At 49.4% G+C, this 20,454-nt stretch overlaps 2 protein-coding genes across 3 annotated transcripts in view; both read right to left on the bottom strand.

The window, feature by feature from the left end:
• The window catches only part of ST8SIA5 (ST8 alpha-N-acetyl-neuraminide alpha-2,8-sialyltransferase 5), a 50,978-nt gene extending 49,756 nt beyond the window's left edge, over positions 1-1,222 (bottom strand). Inside the window, exon 1 of one of the 2 annotated variants that reach the window (XM_081801293.1) lies at positions 734-1,222. In XM_081801293.1, the coding sequence (XP_081657419.1) occupies positions 734-864 (131 nt within the window). In that variant the 5' untranslated portion in view covers positions 865-1,222. The remainder of the gene's footprint in view (positions 1-733) is intronic. The other variant, XM_081801294.1, reaches the window with a different exon arrangement.
• Positions 1,223-15,778: 14,556 nt separating this feature from the next.
• Positions 15,779-20,454, bottom strand: part of PIAS2 (protein inhibitor of activated STAT 2) — a 124,011-nt gene continuing 119,335 nt past the window's right edge. The window contains exon 14 of the mRNA XM_081801288.1: positions 15,779-15,853. Coding sequence (XP_081657414.1) covers positions 15,794-15,853 — 60 coding nt within the window. The 3' untranslated portion in view covers positions 15,779-15,793. The remainder of the gene's footprint in view (positions 15,854-20,454) is intronic.

Raw genomic sequence — 20,454 nt, 5'->3', positions numbered from 1 at the left:
ACAGGGCTGTGACACCTCCTACCGCTCCTTCTCCCAACAGAGTTGGCGGTGGATTGGGGGAGCAAGGGGTAGGAAGAGAGTCCAACGAGGGGAGAGTTAACTCCCGCTGCAGCTCTGACCTTCTGGGTAAGCCTGAGAGAGAACCATCTGTTTCAGGACTGATCAGGTTGTGAGTTTCACACACCCAGTGGTTACTGGTTTATGAAAACTGACGATCCCTGTCGCAGTCCCAGCCCACTATCACTCCCCACCTAACCGGGCGCTCCGGGGTGGGGGGGATGCTTTTCCCCCAAGAGCCCCCACAGGAGTTCAGGACTCACAGGGTAATCCTATCCGGTTTTGAGCCCTCCACTCCCGGGAGCCTCCCCTCCGACCAAACGGCCATGGCACTGTAGATTTGGGGGACACCGATCTGACCCCTGTGGCCCCTCGGGGCGTTCAGATGGATTTGTCATCAGCGTGGCCGCTCGGAATTCCAAGCCGTCCCCCATTTTCACAAGAGAACAAAGTTGTCGGGCCCCTCCGGCCCACGCAGGGCAGGCTCTCTGCCGCCACTGGGAGGAGAGATGCGCTTCGGAGCGCCAGGACCCAAACCTAACGCGGCGCTGCTCGCGGCCAAAGTGCCGACCCCGGGGTCACTCACTCCGGGGACGCCTGGGCCGACGCTGCGGCCGCCACCTGGGGGCTCGCCCGCGAGCTCCGTGCACCCCCACCCGCGCTCGGACTTTCTTACCTTTTGATATAGTTTCTGCCGTACAAGATCTGTTGCAGCAAGGTCACCAAGGCGAAGGCGCAGATGAAAATGAAGAGTAAAGTTCGGTTCCCCAACAAATCCCGGTTCGCCGAGGGGTCCGCGTAGCGCATCCTGGCGGCCGCTCGCGCACGCCGGGGCGCGGCGGGCGCGGGGAGCCGGGGGGCCCCGCAATCACGCGCGGGGTTTAGGGGCCCCGGCGGGGCGCGCGGTCGACCAGGCGCCTCTCGGCGCTGTTAGGCGGGCGGGGGGACTTGGCGGGGCAAAGTTTCCGCCTGGCGGGGCGGGCGCTGGGGGCATCCGAGCGTGGCCGGCGCCGGGGCGGAGGGCAGGGCAGAGCCGGTGGCCGAGAGCTCGGCCGCGGCCCCGGGCCTTCCCTCCGGACGCCTTTACCTCTGGGCGCCCGTGCCCGGCAGTCGCCGATTTCCCTGCGGAGAGGCGACTCCAGGTGCCCCGGGGCCGGGGCGGCCCCTCCCCGCCGAGGTGACGACCAATGGGGAGCCGGGCCCGGGCGCCGTCCGCCCGAGCAGCCGAAAGCGCGGCGCACCGCCCCCTCCGGTCGGGCTCCGGATCGCGGTCGCCCAGCGCGGTGCCCGGCCCCGGGCGGGCCACGTCCGATCCCCCGGCCCGCAGCGAGGCAGCGCGAAGGTTGGCCTTCAGTTCTGCAGATGGGAGGTGGGGGGGGACCAAACACCCGGACAGGCTCTCGAATGACTGGCGGGCGGTGGAGGGGGGGAAGGGGGGAGCGGAAAACGCCGGGTTTGAATCGTGGAATTAAAAAAGGGGGCAGGAAGGGGAAGCCGCGGCCGCGGAGCTGGGCATGCTGGAGGGGAGCGTTTGCTTGCGGCGCGCAGGGCACTGAGTCACCGCGGTGACCGCGTCCTCGCGCTCGGGAGATTTCTCCGGAGAAATTGGAGCAAGGTCAGCGGGCAACCCTTCAAGGACGGCGCGCGCGGCTCCTGCATGTTGATGGCCTGCGGGGCTGCCCGCCTGCGCCCCGGGCACCCAACTCCTGCAGGGAGAAAATCCAGAGGCTCTACACCCCGACCACAGGCCTCCTCCCTCTCCCCAGCTGCAGCCCGCGGCTGTTCGTCAAAGACCTTGTTGTCACCAAGACACTGGGACCTTGTCTCATCCTTGGAGCCGCTCATAAATCTTAGGTCAGGCAGCCGGCCGCCTTACGGTACCACGGTCCCCAAAAGCTTTAGTAAGTCAGCAAGTCTGGAAAGGTTTGTGCTTCAGAGGGCACGCCGGGGAAAATAAACACAGAAGTCGCGCCTCTTCAGAAATCCAAGTCCCTAAATGCGCTCCCCTTTTCCTAATCCCCTGCCCTGAAAGCCAGGTGCCAGCCCTGTCAACCTGACACCGCAGTCTCCCGAGGCCTGGAGAGTCACGTGCCCGCGGCGTTCACCATGGAGCCCTCGCTGGATGATTTCAGGGCGCCCCTTCCCAGGGCCCCACAACCACTGGGAAGGTTCTGGAGTCCGGGCAAGGATTCGGCTCCCAACTAGACTGAAACTCTAATCGCAGCAAGAAAAAGTGACTTTGATGAGGAAGCGTCCAGACTCCAATGCTCTGGACTTACCCTTTAGTAGTTCGCTCTGCGAGCTGGGAAGACCAAGGAACAGGGAGGCAAATCTCATGATTAGGGATTCACCAATAAGCTTGGAATTCGTGTTAATGCACAAGGTGGCAGTGGACCCTGTGCTATCTGTAAAGAGTTTATGTACCAAAATATCTATGAGGTCAATTAAAGAAAGAACACATAAACATTTAGATGACCCATTCTTATAATAATCCCTGTATTTATTTGGTGTCTTACACATCAAAAAGTGCTTGCTCTTGCATATATTAATTGAATTAGCGCCTGCTAGCCTCTAGCTAACCCACTTTACAATCAAAAGGACCAAAGCTCTAGTTGCCCAAAGTAACTCACCTAGCAAGAAGTGTTTGGAATGGGAGATGTGGCATTTTCCCCCAGAGAGGCAGGGCTGGCTTCATGGGTCGGGGAACAGTGCCCCGCCCGTGCCCCCACCCTTGGCTTAATGTTCCACTCTTGCTGTCTTTAACTTCTTAATAATTTTTGAGCTAGGGGTGCCCGGGTGGCTCAGTCGGTAAAGTGGCTGCCTTCGGCTCAGGTCATGATCCCAAGGTCATGGGATCAAGCCCCGCATCGGGCTCCTTGCTCAGCGGGGAGCCTGCTTCTCCCCTGCCTGCCACTCCCCCTGCTTGGGCTTGCTCTCTCCTTCTCTCTCTGTGTGTCAAATAAATAAATTAAATAAAATCTTTAAAAAAATAATAGTAATTTTTGAACTAGGAGGCCCTGCATTTTGCTTTGCCCTGGACCACACACATTATTATGTGGCGGGTGCCGCACAGCAGTCCAAGTTGCTAGAGTCTAATTTTTCACTTCTCTGGCCCTCCCCTGCAGAGGTCATGAGGTACCATCCCCATCACTGCTGGTGATGCACTCTCATTTCCTTTCTTTTCCTGCTGATTCCCTACCCCCATCAAGTACCCTCTCTGATAGCTGTCTTTGAACACATAGTGCCTTGGAAAAACAAAACGAATCTATTTTAAAATAAGAAATCTAAATTATTCTAAAAATGTACAGCTTGCTGAGTTTCCACAAGCTGAACACACTCATGTAACCAGCACACAGATCAAGGAACAAAAACATTATCAGTCCCCCCACCCAAGACCCCTCCCCTGATCCTTTCCAGTTACTATGTACTCAAGAGTAACCATTATTCTGACTTTTAACCCCAAAGATCAGTGCTTCCCGTTCTTGCATTTTATACAGAGTCATACCTTATATATTCTTTCATGTCTGATTTCTTTCGCTCACCATCAGCTGGAAGTTTCCTCCATGTCGTTGTGTACGGTAGGAAGAATTAAGATGGCCCCTGAGATTCCTCATTCTCTCTGGTACTCGCACTTTCTCCCAGTTATTCAATCGACCATCAATCTAGGTGCTGCTGTAAAGGGATTGTGTGATGTAATTAAGGCCCAAATCAGTTGGCTTTAAGGGAGACTATTTTCAGTGGGCCTGATCACATGAGCCCTTACAAGGGACTAAGCTCTTCCTGGTGACAGAGATTTTGAAGCATGAGACAGATGGACTCGAGGGAAGCTCTTCACTGTTGGCTTTGGCGACAGAAGGGTCCACATGGCAAGAGCTCTTGACGGCCTCTGAGAGCCGAGACTGGCTCCTGGCTCGCAGGCCGCAAGGAAATGGGGGACCTCAGTCCTCCAATCACAAGAAAGACCCTGAATTCCACCACAACCTGAATGAACTGGGAAGAGGGTCCTGAGCTCCTGGCCTGTGAGGCCCTCTGAGGAGAAGCAAGATCTAAGACCTGCACCACTGTGAGCTGGTAAAAGCCTATGTTGTTTTCAGCCACTGAATTGGTCGGTCATTTGTTTCCCAGGGCCAGAAAACGAATACTTCGCATGCTATGGTTTAGAGGGTTTACAGATACAGTTCTAGTTCGTTCGATCTTATTTCTGTATAGTGTGTCATGGCTGGACTATAGCACAACCTACTTATCCACTGTACTGTTGACGGACTCCCGGAGAGCTGCCCCCACGAGCCTTCCCGTGTGCATCTCTTGGTGAATACATGCATGCTTGTCTGTGGGTAGCGGTATTTAGAAGTGAAATTGCTGGGTCACAGAAGGCTCAGCTTTAGTGACTCCTGCCAAACAGTTTTCCAAAGGGCCAGGTTATTCTTTTCATAGGTATTTGATTCAAACCTGCCATGACCTAATGGGAATTGGTCCCCACCCTAGCTGATGCTAACATTAACCAGCTAATCTAATAGCGAAAAACCCACCAAGCCAAGAGCCAAAAGAGTCCAGAGAAAGGAACTACTTAATGCTGGGTGTGGACTCTCCTTGATGGCCAGGTGGCCTGCAGGAATCTGCAGTGAGGGCCGATGCTGACTTTGGCCACAGCTGGAACTCTGGGGTAGTCTTCTATGTGCGACGTGTTTGGATCACTGGATACCGTGCAAATGATCAGCAATAGTCCACTGCACCTCTGCTGACAGGGCTCTCCTAATCCTACCGGTGTCTTACATCCGACCATCTTCGTATCAAGTTGGGAGGTACCTTTAACATACACCCCGATACAAGCATCAGCAGTGGAGTCGGAGACCAAAGATCTCGAGACAAGGAGGTCTGCAGTCCCTGTTGTTGCTATTAATATATGGATCTAGGTTCCATTTTAAGCCAAATCTATATTCTGATTGTGGAATTGCAGCAAACACTCGGAAGGCCTTGCAAACAAAAGAGTAAACACATGGATAGCTGATCACTATGCCAGATTCAGTGAACACCATTTTTATATCCTAATTGCCAGCAATGGGGACAGCTGCATCATTGTTTAAAACACACACGCACGCACAATTAAGCAAAGAACAAATGTCAACACTGGCACAATCTGCTAAATTACTGATAACTGATGGGCATTACTCATGCTGTGAGCATTGTCTCCAGTAGAAAACGGAAAGACTCCTTTTTTTAAAGAAGACCTTAGAGATTTCTGCTGGTTTAAGAAAGCCGGGGTGTGTAACATTACGGCACAACTGCAACCTGCCAGGTTATGTAAGTGACATTCCACCCATGTGTTCATGGAGTTTGTGATAAGTACATGCTGTTCTTATGCCTCTTTATATTTGTGTTAACAAGGCAGGCTCCAAGAGGCTGATTCCTGGTTTGGGGATACTTTGTCTGTGCTGAGGGTGTCTTGCAGCCACCGAGCAGAAATGCCCAGTGATAATCTCAGAATCTAGAGAGCTGGGGCTCGCCACTGCTCAGTCAGCTGCAGACACTGGAGCCTACTGGTTTTTAATAAGTTATTATTATAGAATAGCACTAGAATTTAAACCCCGTGTTCAGTTCCCTTATAATGTATGGGGTGTGTTCAGAATAACTTATTAAATAATCCTGAACAAGGCTATGAAGTCACATTATGGCCTTCGCATCTCCAACCTGAGAGACAACTTCCTTTTGTCCTAGCACCACCCCGTGGGGATTCCTCTGCTGTATCTGCCCTGATGGGTCCAGTCTGTTTCCAAAGGCAGAGACAGGCTTCTTGGTATTAATACACAATAGCTACTGCATCGAAGAGCAGAAAAGGCTCATTTCCCCCTTGGGGATGTCACACTTCCACAGGGAGCCAGAAACAGCTACACTCTTTATAATGAGGTCACTCAGGACACATTTAGATGACATGGTATCTTCTTTACTCACCCTCAAGGCCAAGTCCTGGGGTAGAAACCCTGGGATCAGGTTCTGCCCTTCGAGGAGGAGCTCTGAAAAATTCAGCTGAGAGAATGTTTTTCATTTCCAGTCTAGTGCAGGCTCCTCGACACATTTTGTTGGTGGTCTGTGTAATGCCAAAACTTCAAAAGAATACCCTGGGAACACAGCTGCTTAGAAAAGTTTAATGTTCCCTGGGTACCTGAAAAGAGAAAAGGGATGCGTGTCCCACTATGATCATGCATTTCTAAAACACCAGAGGAGATTCCCGGTCCTAACACCATGGTCACAGCAAAGGATGTGTCACTTAGCCTCTGTCCTAGGTTCTCAAAGGCCAGGCTTTCAGTGCCTGTGGTGGGAGTGTCTACTATGTGGTAGATATTACGCGACATGCCAGGGAAATGAGAATCTGTAAGTCCTAGTCAGTGCCCTTAAAGGAATTTAGGTGGCAGTGAAGAAGACAGACAGTACCCTCTAGCAGGGCAAGTAAGCCTCTAACCCAAATGGGGGTGGCAGGCTGGGGAGGTGGGTAGGGGGCTGAATGGCAAGGAAGGGGTCCAGACGAGGTAGCCTTTGACCTGAATTGTGGCGGGGAAGGATGATTAGCCAGGTCAAGGACTGGGGTGGGAGCAATGCGGACAAAGAGTGGCAGCAGGACACGTGGCCCAGTCGGCTCAGGGTGGCTGGAGACATGAGGCTGGAGGAGTGGGCAGGAGCCCGAGCACAGGAGTTGAGATTTTATCCACGGAACTATTGCAAGATTTTAAGTAGGAGAATAATATGATCAGATTTGCATTTTGGATAAATCAACCTCAGGGTTGGTAGAGAGTGGCTGGAGGGAGAAATGCCTGAAAAGGCGTGGGCGTGACAGCCTATCTCTCTTTTCGCTGACAACACCAGACCCCTCCCCACCGCTGCGGCATCACACCCCCCCACCCCCCCAGGGGCAGGCAGCCCCACCACTCTTGTCACTGTTGTGCCAACTTGAGAAGGAATTCTCTGCCGCCTTCCAGGGGAGCAGGCAGGGAGTAGAGGCACGGGCTTACTGCCTCATATATGAACACTGTCGCTGTATGAAGTGCTTCATCAGCCCTCTTATTTGGTGTTCATGGAAATCGGTCAAGTGTGGTTAGGGCCGGTCCACTGCACACTGGTACAATCGCAGAGCATGTCACCAGGACACCCTTTTTGCCACTTTCTGAGGTTCCCTCTGCTCCACAGGTTCCTGGTGCAGAAACACTCTCTTCTTCCTCCCTTTGAAAACCCTGCCCTTGGGAAAGGCTCTGAGAGCTTTCATTTATATCCTAGTGCCTATAATAGAGGTGATGTCCTATTAGAACTGCACGCAGAGCCGTGTGAAGAGACCTATGGGTGACCTACGGGTGACCATCACCTTAACCACATCCTCAGACATTCCCAGTGCAGTCTAACAGGGAGGGGCTTTCTAGAGGAATACCTACCTGGTATTATAAATAGGGATTAGTGGAAATAGGATTTGTTTCTAAGGGAAATTTCTCATCATCCCACCACATCAGTACTTACATTGGAAGAACAACAGGATTGATGTATTCCGCCCGAACACCCTGATAACAGATCATTGTTCACAAGCGTGGTCACTGGTACGACAGCCCTCGCCCGGCTACGTTGTGGATTTGCCCAGATGGCCACTACTTCCAGGCCAAGTGGACAGTGCTGTATACCAGGGGTCAGCAAACTGAAAGGGCTTTGTGAGCCATCCAGTTTCTGTTGCACACAGCTCTGCTGTTGTAGTGTGAAAGAATAAACAATACGGAAACACAGAAGTGTGACCAGAGTTGGTCCACAGGTTACAGTTTGCTGCCCTGCCCGGAGCCACACCATGTGATTTGCAGAGCCCCATGCAAAAGTCCGACTCCACTGAACTAGAGAATCACTGTGAAAGGCATTCCCCTGTGTTCGGGCATTACGTCTACGAAGGCCTGATAAATTATAACATGTTAATCTGTTCCACCGTCAACATGTTTGCACAGATTCAATTACCCTTGAAGTGCAGCCTGGAGATCATGGGATGACATTTCCATGCAGAAAGTTCCCCCTAACTTGGACCATCTGTTTCATAAACATAGGCCCCTGGTCACCAGGGACTCCTGAGCACAAATATGGGTTGCTTGGTGAGATGCCATCTCACTTCTGGAGACAATAAATTCTTGTGTTCTAAAGGTCATCATGTCAGTTAGATCTTTTGGCTAAAGTAACAAAGACCATAAAGAAATGTATTATCCCACATATCAGAAAAACTGGAGGTGGGTGGGCTCCGCAACTGGCTAATCAGTCTTTCTAGAACCCAGGTTCTTCCCATCCTCTGCTCTATCATCTAAAGTATAGGCTTCTTTTTAAGAGTGGCTGTCCTCGTGGTTATATGAGAGCTGCCATAAGTAATTGGGAGGATAGCAGGAGAGAGAGAGAAAGAAAGAGAGAGACTCCTCCAACCTAGGACGAGTAATAATCACCAGAGGGATGCCATGCACTGACTGGGTTACACTGGGTCCCTGAACCAATCACTGACAAGGGGAGGGTATTATCCTAGTTGGTTTAGTCTACTAAAGAACCCTTCCCAGGAGCCAGGGTCAATTCCAGAAACCACATGGCTGCTTACACAGATGGAGATGGAACGGATGTTGGAGTGTCAACCCAACATCATCAAGAGCAGCACTTTTTCACTTACATTTCCTTTCTTCCTTTTGATGGCGCACCATTGCAGTGTTGATGACAAACAAAAGAGTGAGAAAAGGTGCCCCTCCAATGTCCCAGAAATGTTGTTTCAGAACCACAAAGAGTATCACTTGTGGCCCTGTCTCCTGCCCATTTCCCCAGACACACACACGTTATTGGTTCACTGACAGTAACACCTACGGCTATACTCACCAAGCTCGTGGTAAAAGAAAGAAGCCAGGCAACAGGTCAGCCAAATTACAAGCGTGGACACAGATTATGTTTATGTCTGAATGCCTTGGTGTCTGGCTGCAAAGACAGAGACAGGCTGGGGAAAGTAGTTGCCAGTGTGGGGGTGGGGAGATGTTACAGGATGGTGGGAAGGAGCTCAGGATGGGGAGTCAGAGGAGACATGCTTTAGGTCACAGCCCTAGGAGCTCAGGAGAGACACCTGCCTTCTCTAACCCATTGGTATCCTCACATGGAAACTAGAAAATATAATATCTAGCCCTCAAAGTAGGAGTTTTTGAAGATCAAATGTGAAATTATAAAAGCATTTTGTAAACCATAAAGCTATACAACTCTAAGATAAACAGCATTATTTGCAATGGCCCGAGATAGAGCGATTTCACAAACGTTGAGTCTCAACAGACTTGTGAAGGGGGTCGGGTGTCCTCAGTGGCCTCTCTCGTCCCCATCAGCCCTGACTACTCCAAGTGCCCAGGACTGTCTACTGCCCATAACTCTGTGGCATCCCCACTGAAGCCCAGACCTGGATCTGCCCCCTTCGCTCTCCTCCTATCAAAACTTACCCATCTCGAGTCTCACCAACCCATCTCCTTAACACACATCTGCAACTCACTGAGGGAAGCACAGAATGTGGAGAGCACAGTCCTAACGGGCAGAATCCGGAATTGTAGGCCCTGCTCTGCCACTGACCAGCCCTCTGAATTCAGGCTACATTAACCTAGTGGCAACCTTGGACTTTGAACCTATAAAATAAAAGAGAGTTGTGGTTTTTAAAACTTTCTCCAGCATGGAAACTTGGCTTTGAAGCACAGCGGTGCTCTGTGCCCTCCATCCTCCCCTCCTGCCCTTCTTGGCCTGAATGGCAGCCCAGAGGTACCATCATAAAAATGCAAGGGCTTTGCCGAAGCATATTTTGAAAACCACTGAGCTAAATGATCCCCCAAGGGCCCATTCATCTCTACAATTCTCTAACTCACTTTCTACTTCTAAGATAAATGACTTCATGCTAATGTGAGACATAATATAATATGGTTCCCCCACCTAGAATCATTTGTATTTAAGTAGGAATTCTCAAAGATGCATACTCTTACGAATTCACAAATAAAGATGGAATTTCAGGCACCATGTATGTGAAAGGGGTAGTTGAGAGACTCCCTGGATCCCCTAAAATCACTCAACCTGGGTCATCCATTCAGCGTTCATGTAGGGCCTAATTTTGAAGTGGTTAATGGCATTTTTCAGGGTGGTGAGTGACCTGCTGGCTTCCCAATTTGGGACCTGCCAAAGCATGGGCTCCCATCAGCTCCATGGTTAACCACGAGGAGGACAAGGAAAGTCATCGTGTCTTTCACGGGGCAGGGGAAGAGGATGAGTTACAGTCAGGTTCAGCTCTGGGTACAGAAATTCCCCAAATAACAAGACTTAATATACACAGTTTTTTTTACCTGTGACGTAACAGACATTCAGAGGTGAGCAATCCAAGGCTCAGAGAGTGGCTCCATTCAAAAAAGTCTTTGAAGATCCAGGCTCCCTCTAGCTCATTACTCTATTATTCCAAGGAAGGAGGACCCATGACCAATGGTGGGTTCCATGTCAGGAGTTAGTTAGCCACAAGGCGGGTGTCAACAATTCCCAGAATTTCAGTTCTGGGATCTATACGTTGGCCCAGACTCTTGAGAATTTTACCGGAATATCTTTAGATTCTTCAACATAACTTTTAATGTCATTTGAATAGATGCAGATTAGAGCTGCATAAGTAATAGAGTGTATGAACTTTGAAAATACATTGGTACTCAACAACTATATGCTAAAAAGTTCCTATTTTCTTTTTAACCTTTTTAAGAAGTATAACATATGTACAGAAAAGTATGCAAATCGTGGTGTACAGCCCCACGAATTACCACAAAGTGAAGACACCCATGGAACCACCACTAAGATAAAAGAAAGAAGGAAGGGGCACCTGGGTGGCTCAGTTGGTTAAGTGTCTGCCTTCAGCTCAGGTCATGATCTCGGGTCCTGGGATCAAGCCCCGCATCGGGCTCTCTGCTCCTCAGGGAGCCTGCTTCTCCCTCTCCCTCTGCCTGTAGCTCCCCCAGCTTGTGCTCTCTCTCTCTCTCTCTGTCAAATAAATAAATAAATAATCTTTAAAAAAAAAAAAAAAAAGAAGGAAACCACCAGCCCCCAGACCCTGCCTTGTGCCCCTCCCAATCTAATGTGCCCTGTCCTTTTCTCTTCTTTCCTTTCATCCTCTATCCTATCCTTATCTTCTCTTCTGCTCATCTCACATCCCAGGCCTCTCAGAAACCCCGGGGGGCAGGGGTGAGGGTGGTGGTGGGTAATATATTGAGGCTGTTTTGCCTTCTGGCACATAGCACGTGGCAACAACATGACCTGTGGAGCCAGACTTACCAAGATCTAGATCTTAGCTCCTCTGCTCACTGGCTTTGTGAATCCGAGCAAGAGACATAATCTCTGTCCTATGGGTCAGATCACAGTCCAGCAGCATGCTGGGCACTCCGTGCATGGTGGCCCATGTGACGGTCACTGCATTTTCATTTTTATTCCTTCAGTTGGGCCTTTTAAGAGCCCCGGGAGGCATTCATTACCTCTACTTCACAGGTAGATGCCGAGACGTCCACTGAGGCAAAATGACCTGCCCTACACTGCACGGTGGGTCGGCGGCCGAGGAACAGCCAGCCTCTGAGCTCTGAGGCTGCACCAGCACATGTCCTGGGGCTGCAGCCCTCCTGCCCCAGAGGGGCTGAGACCAGGCAGGCAATTCGGACCTGCCCACGGACCCCTGGCCGTCCAGACGCTTGTTTGACCCAGGGGTGCCTGGTTCCTTAACTGGTTCACTGTCACCTTCATGCTTGTCTCTGCCCCGCCAGAGGGTTTCCTCAATAGATGCACAATTGTCAACCTTACAACATCTGCTGATAAAACCTTCCTCAGCAGGATTGGGTTCCGGTGGTGTCTAATAATAACTGCAGACACGAAGGAGTAAATAGCTGGCCATGCAAAGAGTGTGTGGGACCCTCCAGGAGCAGACAGAATGTGGAGCATTCAGGGTCAAGGCAGCGTCTGTGGCCAGGACAGGGGCAGGGCTGGGAGCTGGCAAGCAGGGCAGCTGGTGGGAGGAGGAGGACAGTGAACCAAAGTCAGACCCCGGCCTGGCCGTGTTGCCAGCACTGGGCTGTCCCCACCATTCTCCAACAACTACTCCTGGATAATGTCCCTGGGATGGGTGCTGGGCGAGACATGCCTCTGTGTGGTTTGGGGGCTCAGGGGAAAACTCCTCACCCCTCCCTAAGGTGTTCAGACATTTATTTAGAAGGGGCCAGGTCTTTCGTTCTTCGAGACACAGAAGACTGACAAGCAAGTAACCCTAGGAGAGGAGGCCTAGGGATGTGAACAAAGTGATGTACGGAGCACAAGGATGACAGCCTCCCATGGAGGTGGTTCGGCCAAACCCTGTGGTTTCTCCTTGTCTGCTCTGGAATCCTGTCCTCGGCTTGCTCACCGTGTCACAGCTCCTTTCCTTCTCCACTGGGGTGTGGAACAGCACCATCGGGGCCCTGAGAGCTCACTGTGTGCTAGGCACTCTTCACGGCGCTTCCCTGCTCTTAATGCGTGTAATCTCCTTTGAATGAAGGTAGATGAAGGAACTGTTATTGGAGCTTACACACCTGGGGACGCAGAGGCACCAAAGGTTCAGTAACTGTCCAAGGTGCTGGAGCTAGGTAGAGAAGGGAGTGGGATCTGCACCCAGGCCCCCAGGTCCCAGAGCCCACCCTCCCGCTTTCCGCTGCAGGGTGCACGTTCCCTAGACTCCTGTGTTCTCCCCCAAGCCGCAGGACCCCAGGACCCAGGGCAGGGTCAGTTTGCTCCTGGGTGGCCAGATCTGAGCCCTTCATACCTTTTCCAGGCTCCCATCACCGATGGCCCACCCTTTCCTCAGCCTGCTCTGTAAACTCAATGTTTGGTACTGAGGCTGGCTGCCTTCCCCTTCTGCTGGCCTCCTGCCTCCAGGCTGGGAGGTTGGGACGGCCATCCAGAAGATGCAACCATGAGCCAGCCTCACGGGCCTCCACCTCCCTGCACCTGCATGCTTTTCCTCCCTCCCCCCCGGGGGGGGGAGCATCCAGTGCGGGAGGCAGAGGAGCCTGGCCAAGAACTTGGGCTCTGGAGTCAGGCTGCCTGGGTTCTAATGGTGATCCAGCCAGTTATGTTTTGTCCCCCTGGAAAAGTTTCTTGCCATCTCTGAGCCTAAGTTTCTTTCTTTATGAAATAGGTTAATAAAAGAACCTACCTTCCAGGGTTACGCTGGGGACTGAGATCGAGCACACCCTCACCCACTTAAAAGGCAGTCAGTAGCACGGGAAGCATTCAGGTGTTAGCGTGTACCGTGACCGCGTCTTGTCAAGCACATTCTGAAACCATAAAGTCAGAAATTCTACTTTCTAATCACAACTTCCCACTTTTCATTCTTAAAGATCTTCAGCCCCCACTAGCCTGCTCTGCTATATTAGTGCACCAAGGCTGGAGTCCCCGTTCTCCAGTGTATGGGCCACCTCCTGGCTTCTTGTCCTTTCCTGCTTCACTAAATAAAACCCCATGGTCAATCACTTTACTGACATTCTTATAATTACCCACAATTTCCTCATGCTTGGTCTGTTTCTATCAGGATCAGGTTCAGTGGTATATAATAGAAAACCCAAAATAACCCTTCTTAAAATCATTAGAGTGTATTTCTCTCTCACGTAAAAGAAATCCGGGGGCTCCTGGGTGGCTCAGTCGTTAAGCGTCTGCCTTTGGCTCAGGTCATGATCCCTGGGATTGAGCCCCGCATCGGGCTCCCTGCTCAGCGGGAAGCCTGCTTCTCCCTCTCCCACTCCCCCTGCTTGTGTTCCCTTTCTTGCTGTCTCTCTCTGTCAAATAAATAAATAAAATCTTAAAAAAAAAAAAAAAAAGAAAGAAAGAAATCCAGAGGTGGTTAGCTCAGAGGTGGGATGGTAGCTCTGAGTGCGACAGGGACCCATGCTCCTCTTCTCTTGCTGTTTGCTCATGTTCTAGCACATTGTCTCAGAGTCCAAAATGGCTGTTGGAGCTCCAGCCACAGTGTCTACATTCCAGACAGCACAATGGAGGGAGAGTGCCTCCCCATGCAACACATTCCTCTTACATCCCAACAGCCAGAACCCAGTCACATAGCCTCACCCAGTCACTGCTTACTTCCTGTCCCAAATAAGAGGGAGGAGGAGGGAGGACAGTCCTCTGGCTGTACCCCCTGGCCAATCCCCAGCCGGTGATGATTTCGCCACCCACTCCCACTGGCCTGCTGCTGGAGAAAGTAACACAGTCATGCTGACAGGCACTTCTGAAGGCGGTGGCTTCCAGCCCCACGGAGCCCCCCACACTCCTGGATGAGGCTTTTCCCCTCTCTTTTGCCTGCCTCGCGGCAGTCATCCCAAGTATTCGGTCACTCCCCTGAAATGCTCCCTCCCTTCCTCCCTCTCCTCTGTCTTTAGATGTCCTTTTCACTCCTCCAAAGCTGCCCCAGCTCCCCTCAGGGCTGACTGCCACCCAGGAAGGAGCGGACCTGCTCTTTCCCTTGAATCCTACAACCGACAGAAATGACCTGATGAGAGCTGAGGCCCCAGTGACCGACAGCTTCATCTGGGCGCGCTCCCAGGGTGATTTGTTTTAAACCATGGCATCGATGTTTCACTCTGAAGGAGGCTCCCAGGGGAAGTCCGAGGCCCCAAGCAGGCTGACTTGGCTTGTGTTGGGGGCCTTGGTCCCCCCAGCAGCCCTTCCATCCTTCCTCACAGCAGCTGATGGGCCTCGGAACAGAGAGGAGAGCCCCCTAAAGAAGGCTCAGCATCCTCTGGCTGCACTGGCCCCAGCTCCCTACGACACTGGCATGCGGGCACCGGGCACACCATCCACCCCTAAAAAGAGGCAAAGTGACTTGAGAGAAAGAATGTTAGTATTTCCCCATGTGAAGGGAGCCGTGTCTATATTCTTACGACAACGTCCCCTTTGCATTCCCAGCTGCTTGTAAGGAGCAGTCTGGGAGCAGATGTCCCTGGGTTTAGGGACTGGCTGAGGGAGCCACCCCACCCTTCAATAAATGGAGAGGAAGCCACCAACCCGCTCCCGTGCAAAACCTTGGTTTCTGCCCTGATGGGAGGGCCTGGAGTGGGGTGCGGTTCTGGGGGCTCACGTGGGTTCTTGGGGCCCCGGCAACAAGCACCCTCCTCCGCTGCTCCCGTCGGGGCTAATGAGGGCTGGGGCCAGGAGACTGCTCAGGAGCTAAGGGGTTCCTACTTAGTGTGAAAAGTCTGCCTTACAGGTTGCTATAAAAAGGAGGAAAATAACAGATGTGCTTCTTCGTCTGTCTTTATGTTCCCTGTTTCATTTATCACACACATCTTGCAATAGCTACGCATTTTCACATTTCCCTCACTTCCTCCCTCCAACGTGAATTACTTAAAATAACAGCCGCCACTCAGGGTCAGCCTCAGCCATGACGAGGGAGGTGCTCGGGGATGAGGACTGTGCCTGGAAGAAGCCTCAGGTGACCCCTGCCCCCAGCACCATCCCCCAGACTCCCCAGCTTCTCAGCAGTGCTGTGGCCTTTTCTTCCACAGCCAGAGGCGGTGCTGAGTGAGGCCGCCTGGGGACTCATCTCCCACTGTGGAGGCTCCGAGGACACTGGAAACTTCCCTGAGGACAAGGTTGGCTGGGAGAGCAAGAGACAGTAGGACACGATCCATCCAGCATGGAAGGAGCACCTGATCAGAGACAGGACCTGGGTTCTGGTCTATACATTCTCTCAGCATGCTGTGTGGCCATGGGCAAGTTGCATCCTCTCTCTGGGTCTCAGACTCCTCATCTGTAAAAATAACGGTGTGTGAGGCCCCGTCCTGTGCTGGGTTCCTTCCCAGAACCTCTCCACCATTCAGTCCTGGCCCCTAAATCTCTATTCTCCATCCCTTACCAATTAGGTTTGCCAATGTCTTAGTTAGCTGCCTATTCATGTCATTCTTGGTCTAATGTAGTACACTCTGGACTGTCTTTCCAACCTCCCTGCCAGCCTCTAGGGTCTGTTCTCCACATTGTCATGAGACTTCTCAACGCTGATCTCACACACTGTTTAAAACCCATCAGATGCTCTCCCCCGAATTCGACTCCTTAGCCAGGCATGCAAGGATTATCACTGTCCCGCTCTATTCTCTTTCCATAGCTTCTGACCTCATTCACAAATATTTATTGAGCACTGCTCTGTGCCAAGCCCTGTTCTAGGAGCTCAGAATACAGCAATAAATCTTCAAGAGTCAGTTCAATTGTCATCTCTCTTGGAAAGCTTTCCCACACTCCACTCCTTCATGCCCACCAGCCGGGTGAGTTCATTGCCTCTTCCTCTGGGTGTGCACGCTGCTAAACCTGCCAGACTGGGAGAGAGCTGAGAACAGCAATCTCTCCTTCATTGCTGTATCACCAATGGGCATACTTAGGGAAGTTGTGTTCAGTTAATGCTTGCTTAATGGGTTGGTCAGTTTTATGTGTCGACTTGGCCAGGGCCAGTACCCAACATTTGGTCAAACACTACTCTACATGCTTCAGTGAAGGCATTTTTTAGATGAGATTAACATTTAAATCAGAAAACTTTGAATAGAGCAGATTACTCTTTACAATATGGGTGGGCCTCATCCAATCAGGTGAAGACCCTAGGAGAAAAAAGATCAACCTCCCCCCAAGGAAGGGGAAATTCTGCATTTGGACTGCCTTGAGTCTTGAGCTGCAACATCAGCTCTTCCCTGGGTCTCCAGCCTGCCAGCCTGCCCTGCAGATTTAGGACTCACCAACCCCACAATCATGAGAGACAATTCCTTAAACATTCTCTCTCTCTCTACACACACACACCCCCTATTGGTTCTGTTTCTCTGGAGAACCCTAATACACTGAGTGAATGATGCCACCCCACTTATCCAATACCTGTGGCTAAAGAAGGTGTAGGAGGAGGAAGAAGAAAAATGGGTAGCTTTTTCATATGCTTATTAGCCATTTTTATATCTTTATGAAGAACCTGCATAGGTCTTTTGTCCTTTTCATAATGCTGTTGTCTTTTATTATTGATTTGTAGGAGGTTTTCTTTTTTCTTTTTTTTTTTTTTTTGATTTTATTTATATATCTGAGACAGAGAGAATGAGAGAGACAGAGAGCACATGAGAGGGGGGAAGGTCAGAGGGAGAAGCAGGCTCCCTGCCGAGCAGGGAGCCCGATGCAGGACTCGATCCAGGGACTCCAGGATCATGACCTGAGCCGAAGGCAGTCGCTTAACCAACTGAGCCACCCAGGCGCCCTGTAGGAGGTTTTCAAGATACATTCTGGATACCTGTTCTTTGTCAGATATAAGTGGCTTATAAATATTTCCTCCTGGAATGTGGTCTGTGTTTTTATTTCTTAAATGATTAGTAGACATTTTTTAATTAGTAGAAATTTTTAATTTTGATGAAGTCAAATCTACCCATGTTTTTCTGCTATGATTAGGGACTTACGTGTTTTAAGAATGTTTTCTCTAGAAGCTTTGTAGATTTACCTTTTGCACTTAAATTTATGACCCATTTCAAATTAATCTTTGTATGGTGTGAGGTAGAGGTCAAGGTTCATTTCTGCTCCATAAGGACATTCAGTGTTCCAGTCCCATTTTTGGGAAAGACATTCCTTTCCCCCATTAAATTCATTTAGTGCTCTTGTTAAAAATCAAGTTATACTCTATGGGTTTACCTCTAGAATTGATATTCTATTCCATTGGTCTATGTAGTTATCCATATGCCAATACCATATTGTCCTATCTATTATAATTTCATAGTGTGTCTTGAAATCTGGCAGTATAAATTCTCCAACTTCAATCTTTAAGACTGTTTTGCTTATTCTAGGTCCTTCTGCAATTTCATGTACATCTTAGAATAAGCTTCAATTTCTGCAAAAAGTCTAATGGGATTATAATTGGGATAGCATCTTAACAATATGACATCTGGACCAAATTAAGTCTTCAAATCTATGAACATAGAATACATCTCCATTTATTCATATCTTACTGAGTTTCTCTCAGCTCTGCTCTGTAGTTTTCAGCATACAGGCTTCCCACATCTTTTGTTAAATCTCTTCCTAAGTATTTTATGTTTTTTGATGTTATTGTAAACAGCATTTTAAAAATATTTTTTAGAACTGTTTTAGATTTGGGGCGCTTGGGTGGCTCAGTCAGTTAAGCGTCTGACTCTTGATCTCAGCTCAGATCTTGATCTCAGGGTTGTGAGTTCAAGCCCCACACTGGGCTCCGCACTGGGCTCCACACCGCACATGGAGCCTACTTTAAAAAAAAAAAAGTTTTTAGATTTAAAGAAACACTGTAAAGGTAGTACAGAGAGTTCCTAAATAACCCACACTTAGTTTTTCCTATTGTCAACAAATTACATTAGTGTGGTGCATCTTTCACAATTAATGAACAATACTGATATGATGTTATTAACTAGAGTCCAGTGTGTAATATTTCCTTAGTTTTTACCTAAAGTCTCTTTTCTGTTCCAGGATCCCATCCTGAACACCACATTACATTTAGTTGTCATGTGTCTTTAGGCTCCTTTGGACTGTAACAGTTTCTCAGAGTTTCCTTGTTTGTGATGACAGTTTTGAGGAGGTATTCTGTAGAATGCCCTTCAAATGGGATTCGTCTGATTCTTTTCTCGTGATTAGACTGAGCTTATTGGTTTTTGGCAAGAAGACCACAGAGGTAAAGTGCCATTTTCATCATATCATGTCAAGAGCACATAGTATCAACATAACTAATCACTGTTGATTTTGACCTTGATCACCTGGCTGAAGCAGAGTTTGTCAGCCTCCACTGCAACGTTACTTCACCCCTTCTCCGTGCTATACCCTTGGGAAAGAAGTCTTCACTATGTGTAGCCACGCTTAAGGAGTGGAGAGTTATGCTCCACATCTTTCAGGGTAGAGTATAAATTATTTGGAATTCTTTTCCATGGGCGATCTGTCTATTCTCCCCCATGGATTTATTCCCCCTCTACAGCTGTGCTAATGTATACATCATTTGCCATCCGTGTCTATTCTTTGGCGAAATTTGTGTTCAAATATTTTGCCTAAATAATTGGGTTGTTTGTTTTCTTATTCTTGGTTAAATTTTTACACATACCTATATATTTTTTTCCAGATACTGATGTGACTTTTGCAAGTATTTTCTCCCAGTCTGCAACTCCTCTTTTAATTTTTTTCAACAGTGTGTTTTGAAACAACAGAATTTTATTTTAGTGAAGTTCGGAGTATCTTTGTTCCTAGTGAGTGTTTATGATGTTGACTAAGAAGTCACTGCCAAACACAAGATCATAAAGATCCTCTCCCTGTTTCCTTCTGTAAGTTTCACAGCTTCAGGAATTATATTTAGGTCTGGGACTCATTTTTTCTTCTTTTTTCTTTCTTTTCTTTCTTTCCTTTCCTTTCTTTCCCTTTTCTTTTCTTTCTTTCTTTTCTTTTCTTTCTCTTTCTTTCTCCCTTCCTCCCTCCCTCCCTCCCTTTCTTCCTTCCTTCCTTCCTTTTTCTTTCTTTTGGAGAGAGAGTGCAAGCAGGGGTGAGGGAGGTGGGGAGAGGGAAGGGCAGAAAGGAGAGAAAGAACCCCAACTTGGGGCTCGATCTCACGGCCCTGAGATCATGACATGAGCCAAAATCAAGAGTTGGACCCTTAACCGACTAAGCCACCCAGGTACCCCTGAAACTCATTTTTTCTTAACCAATAATTCCTTTGTTTAGACGCAACTATTGATAGTTGGCATTTCCATGAAGTTTTTTTAAGCTGAGGAAGTTCAAAGTGTTTGTTTGTGTAGACTGCCTTTAAAAAAACAAACACAACTTTATTTTTCAGAGCAGTTTTAGGTTCACAGCAAAATTGAGCAGAAAGTACAGAGTGTTCCCATGTACCCCCAGCCCACCCTCTCCCCACATGCACAGCCTCCCCCACCACCAACATCCCCCACCAGAACAGGAAATGTGTCACAGTCAGTGAACCTGCATGGGCACATCATTATCATCTGGAGTCCATAGTTCATATTACAGTTCACTCGGTGTTGTACATTAGATGGGTTTGGACGAACGTATAATGACATGTATCCACCCTTATAGTATCTCACAGAGTAGTTTCAGAGCCCTAAAATTCCTCTGTGCTCTGCCTATTTATCTCTCCTCCCCCACCCCCACCTTTACCAACCCCTGAGCTTTTTACTGTCTCCATACTTTTGCTTTCTCCAGAATGTCATATAGTTGGAACCACACAGTATGTAGCCTTTTCAGATTGGTTTTTTTCACTTAGTAACATGCATCTAAGGTTCCGCCATGTCTTTTCATGGCTTGATAGCTCATTTCTTGTAAGTGCTGAGTAACCATTCCATTGTCTGGATGTGCACGGTTTATCCATTCACCTAC

This window comes from Leptonychotes weddellii, chromosome 13 (genome assembly GCF_054177405.1).
Source record: "Leptonychotes weddellii isolate Sample4059 chromosome 13, ASM5417740v2, whole genome shotgun sequence".
Lineage (NCBI taxonomy): Eukaryota > Metazoa > Chordata > Mammalia > Carnivora > Phocidae > Leptonychotes > Leptonychotes weddellii.
The sequence above is the reverse complement of the archived record's forward strand: the minus strand, read 5'-3'. Positions and strand labels throughout refer to the sequence as shown.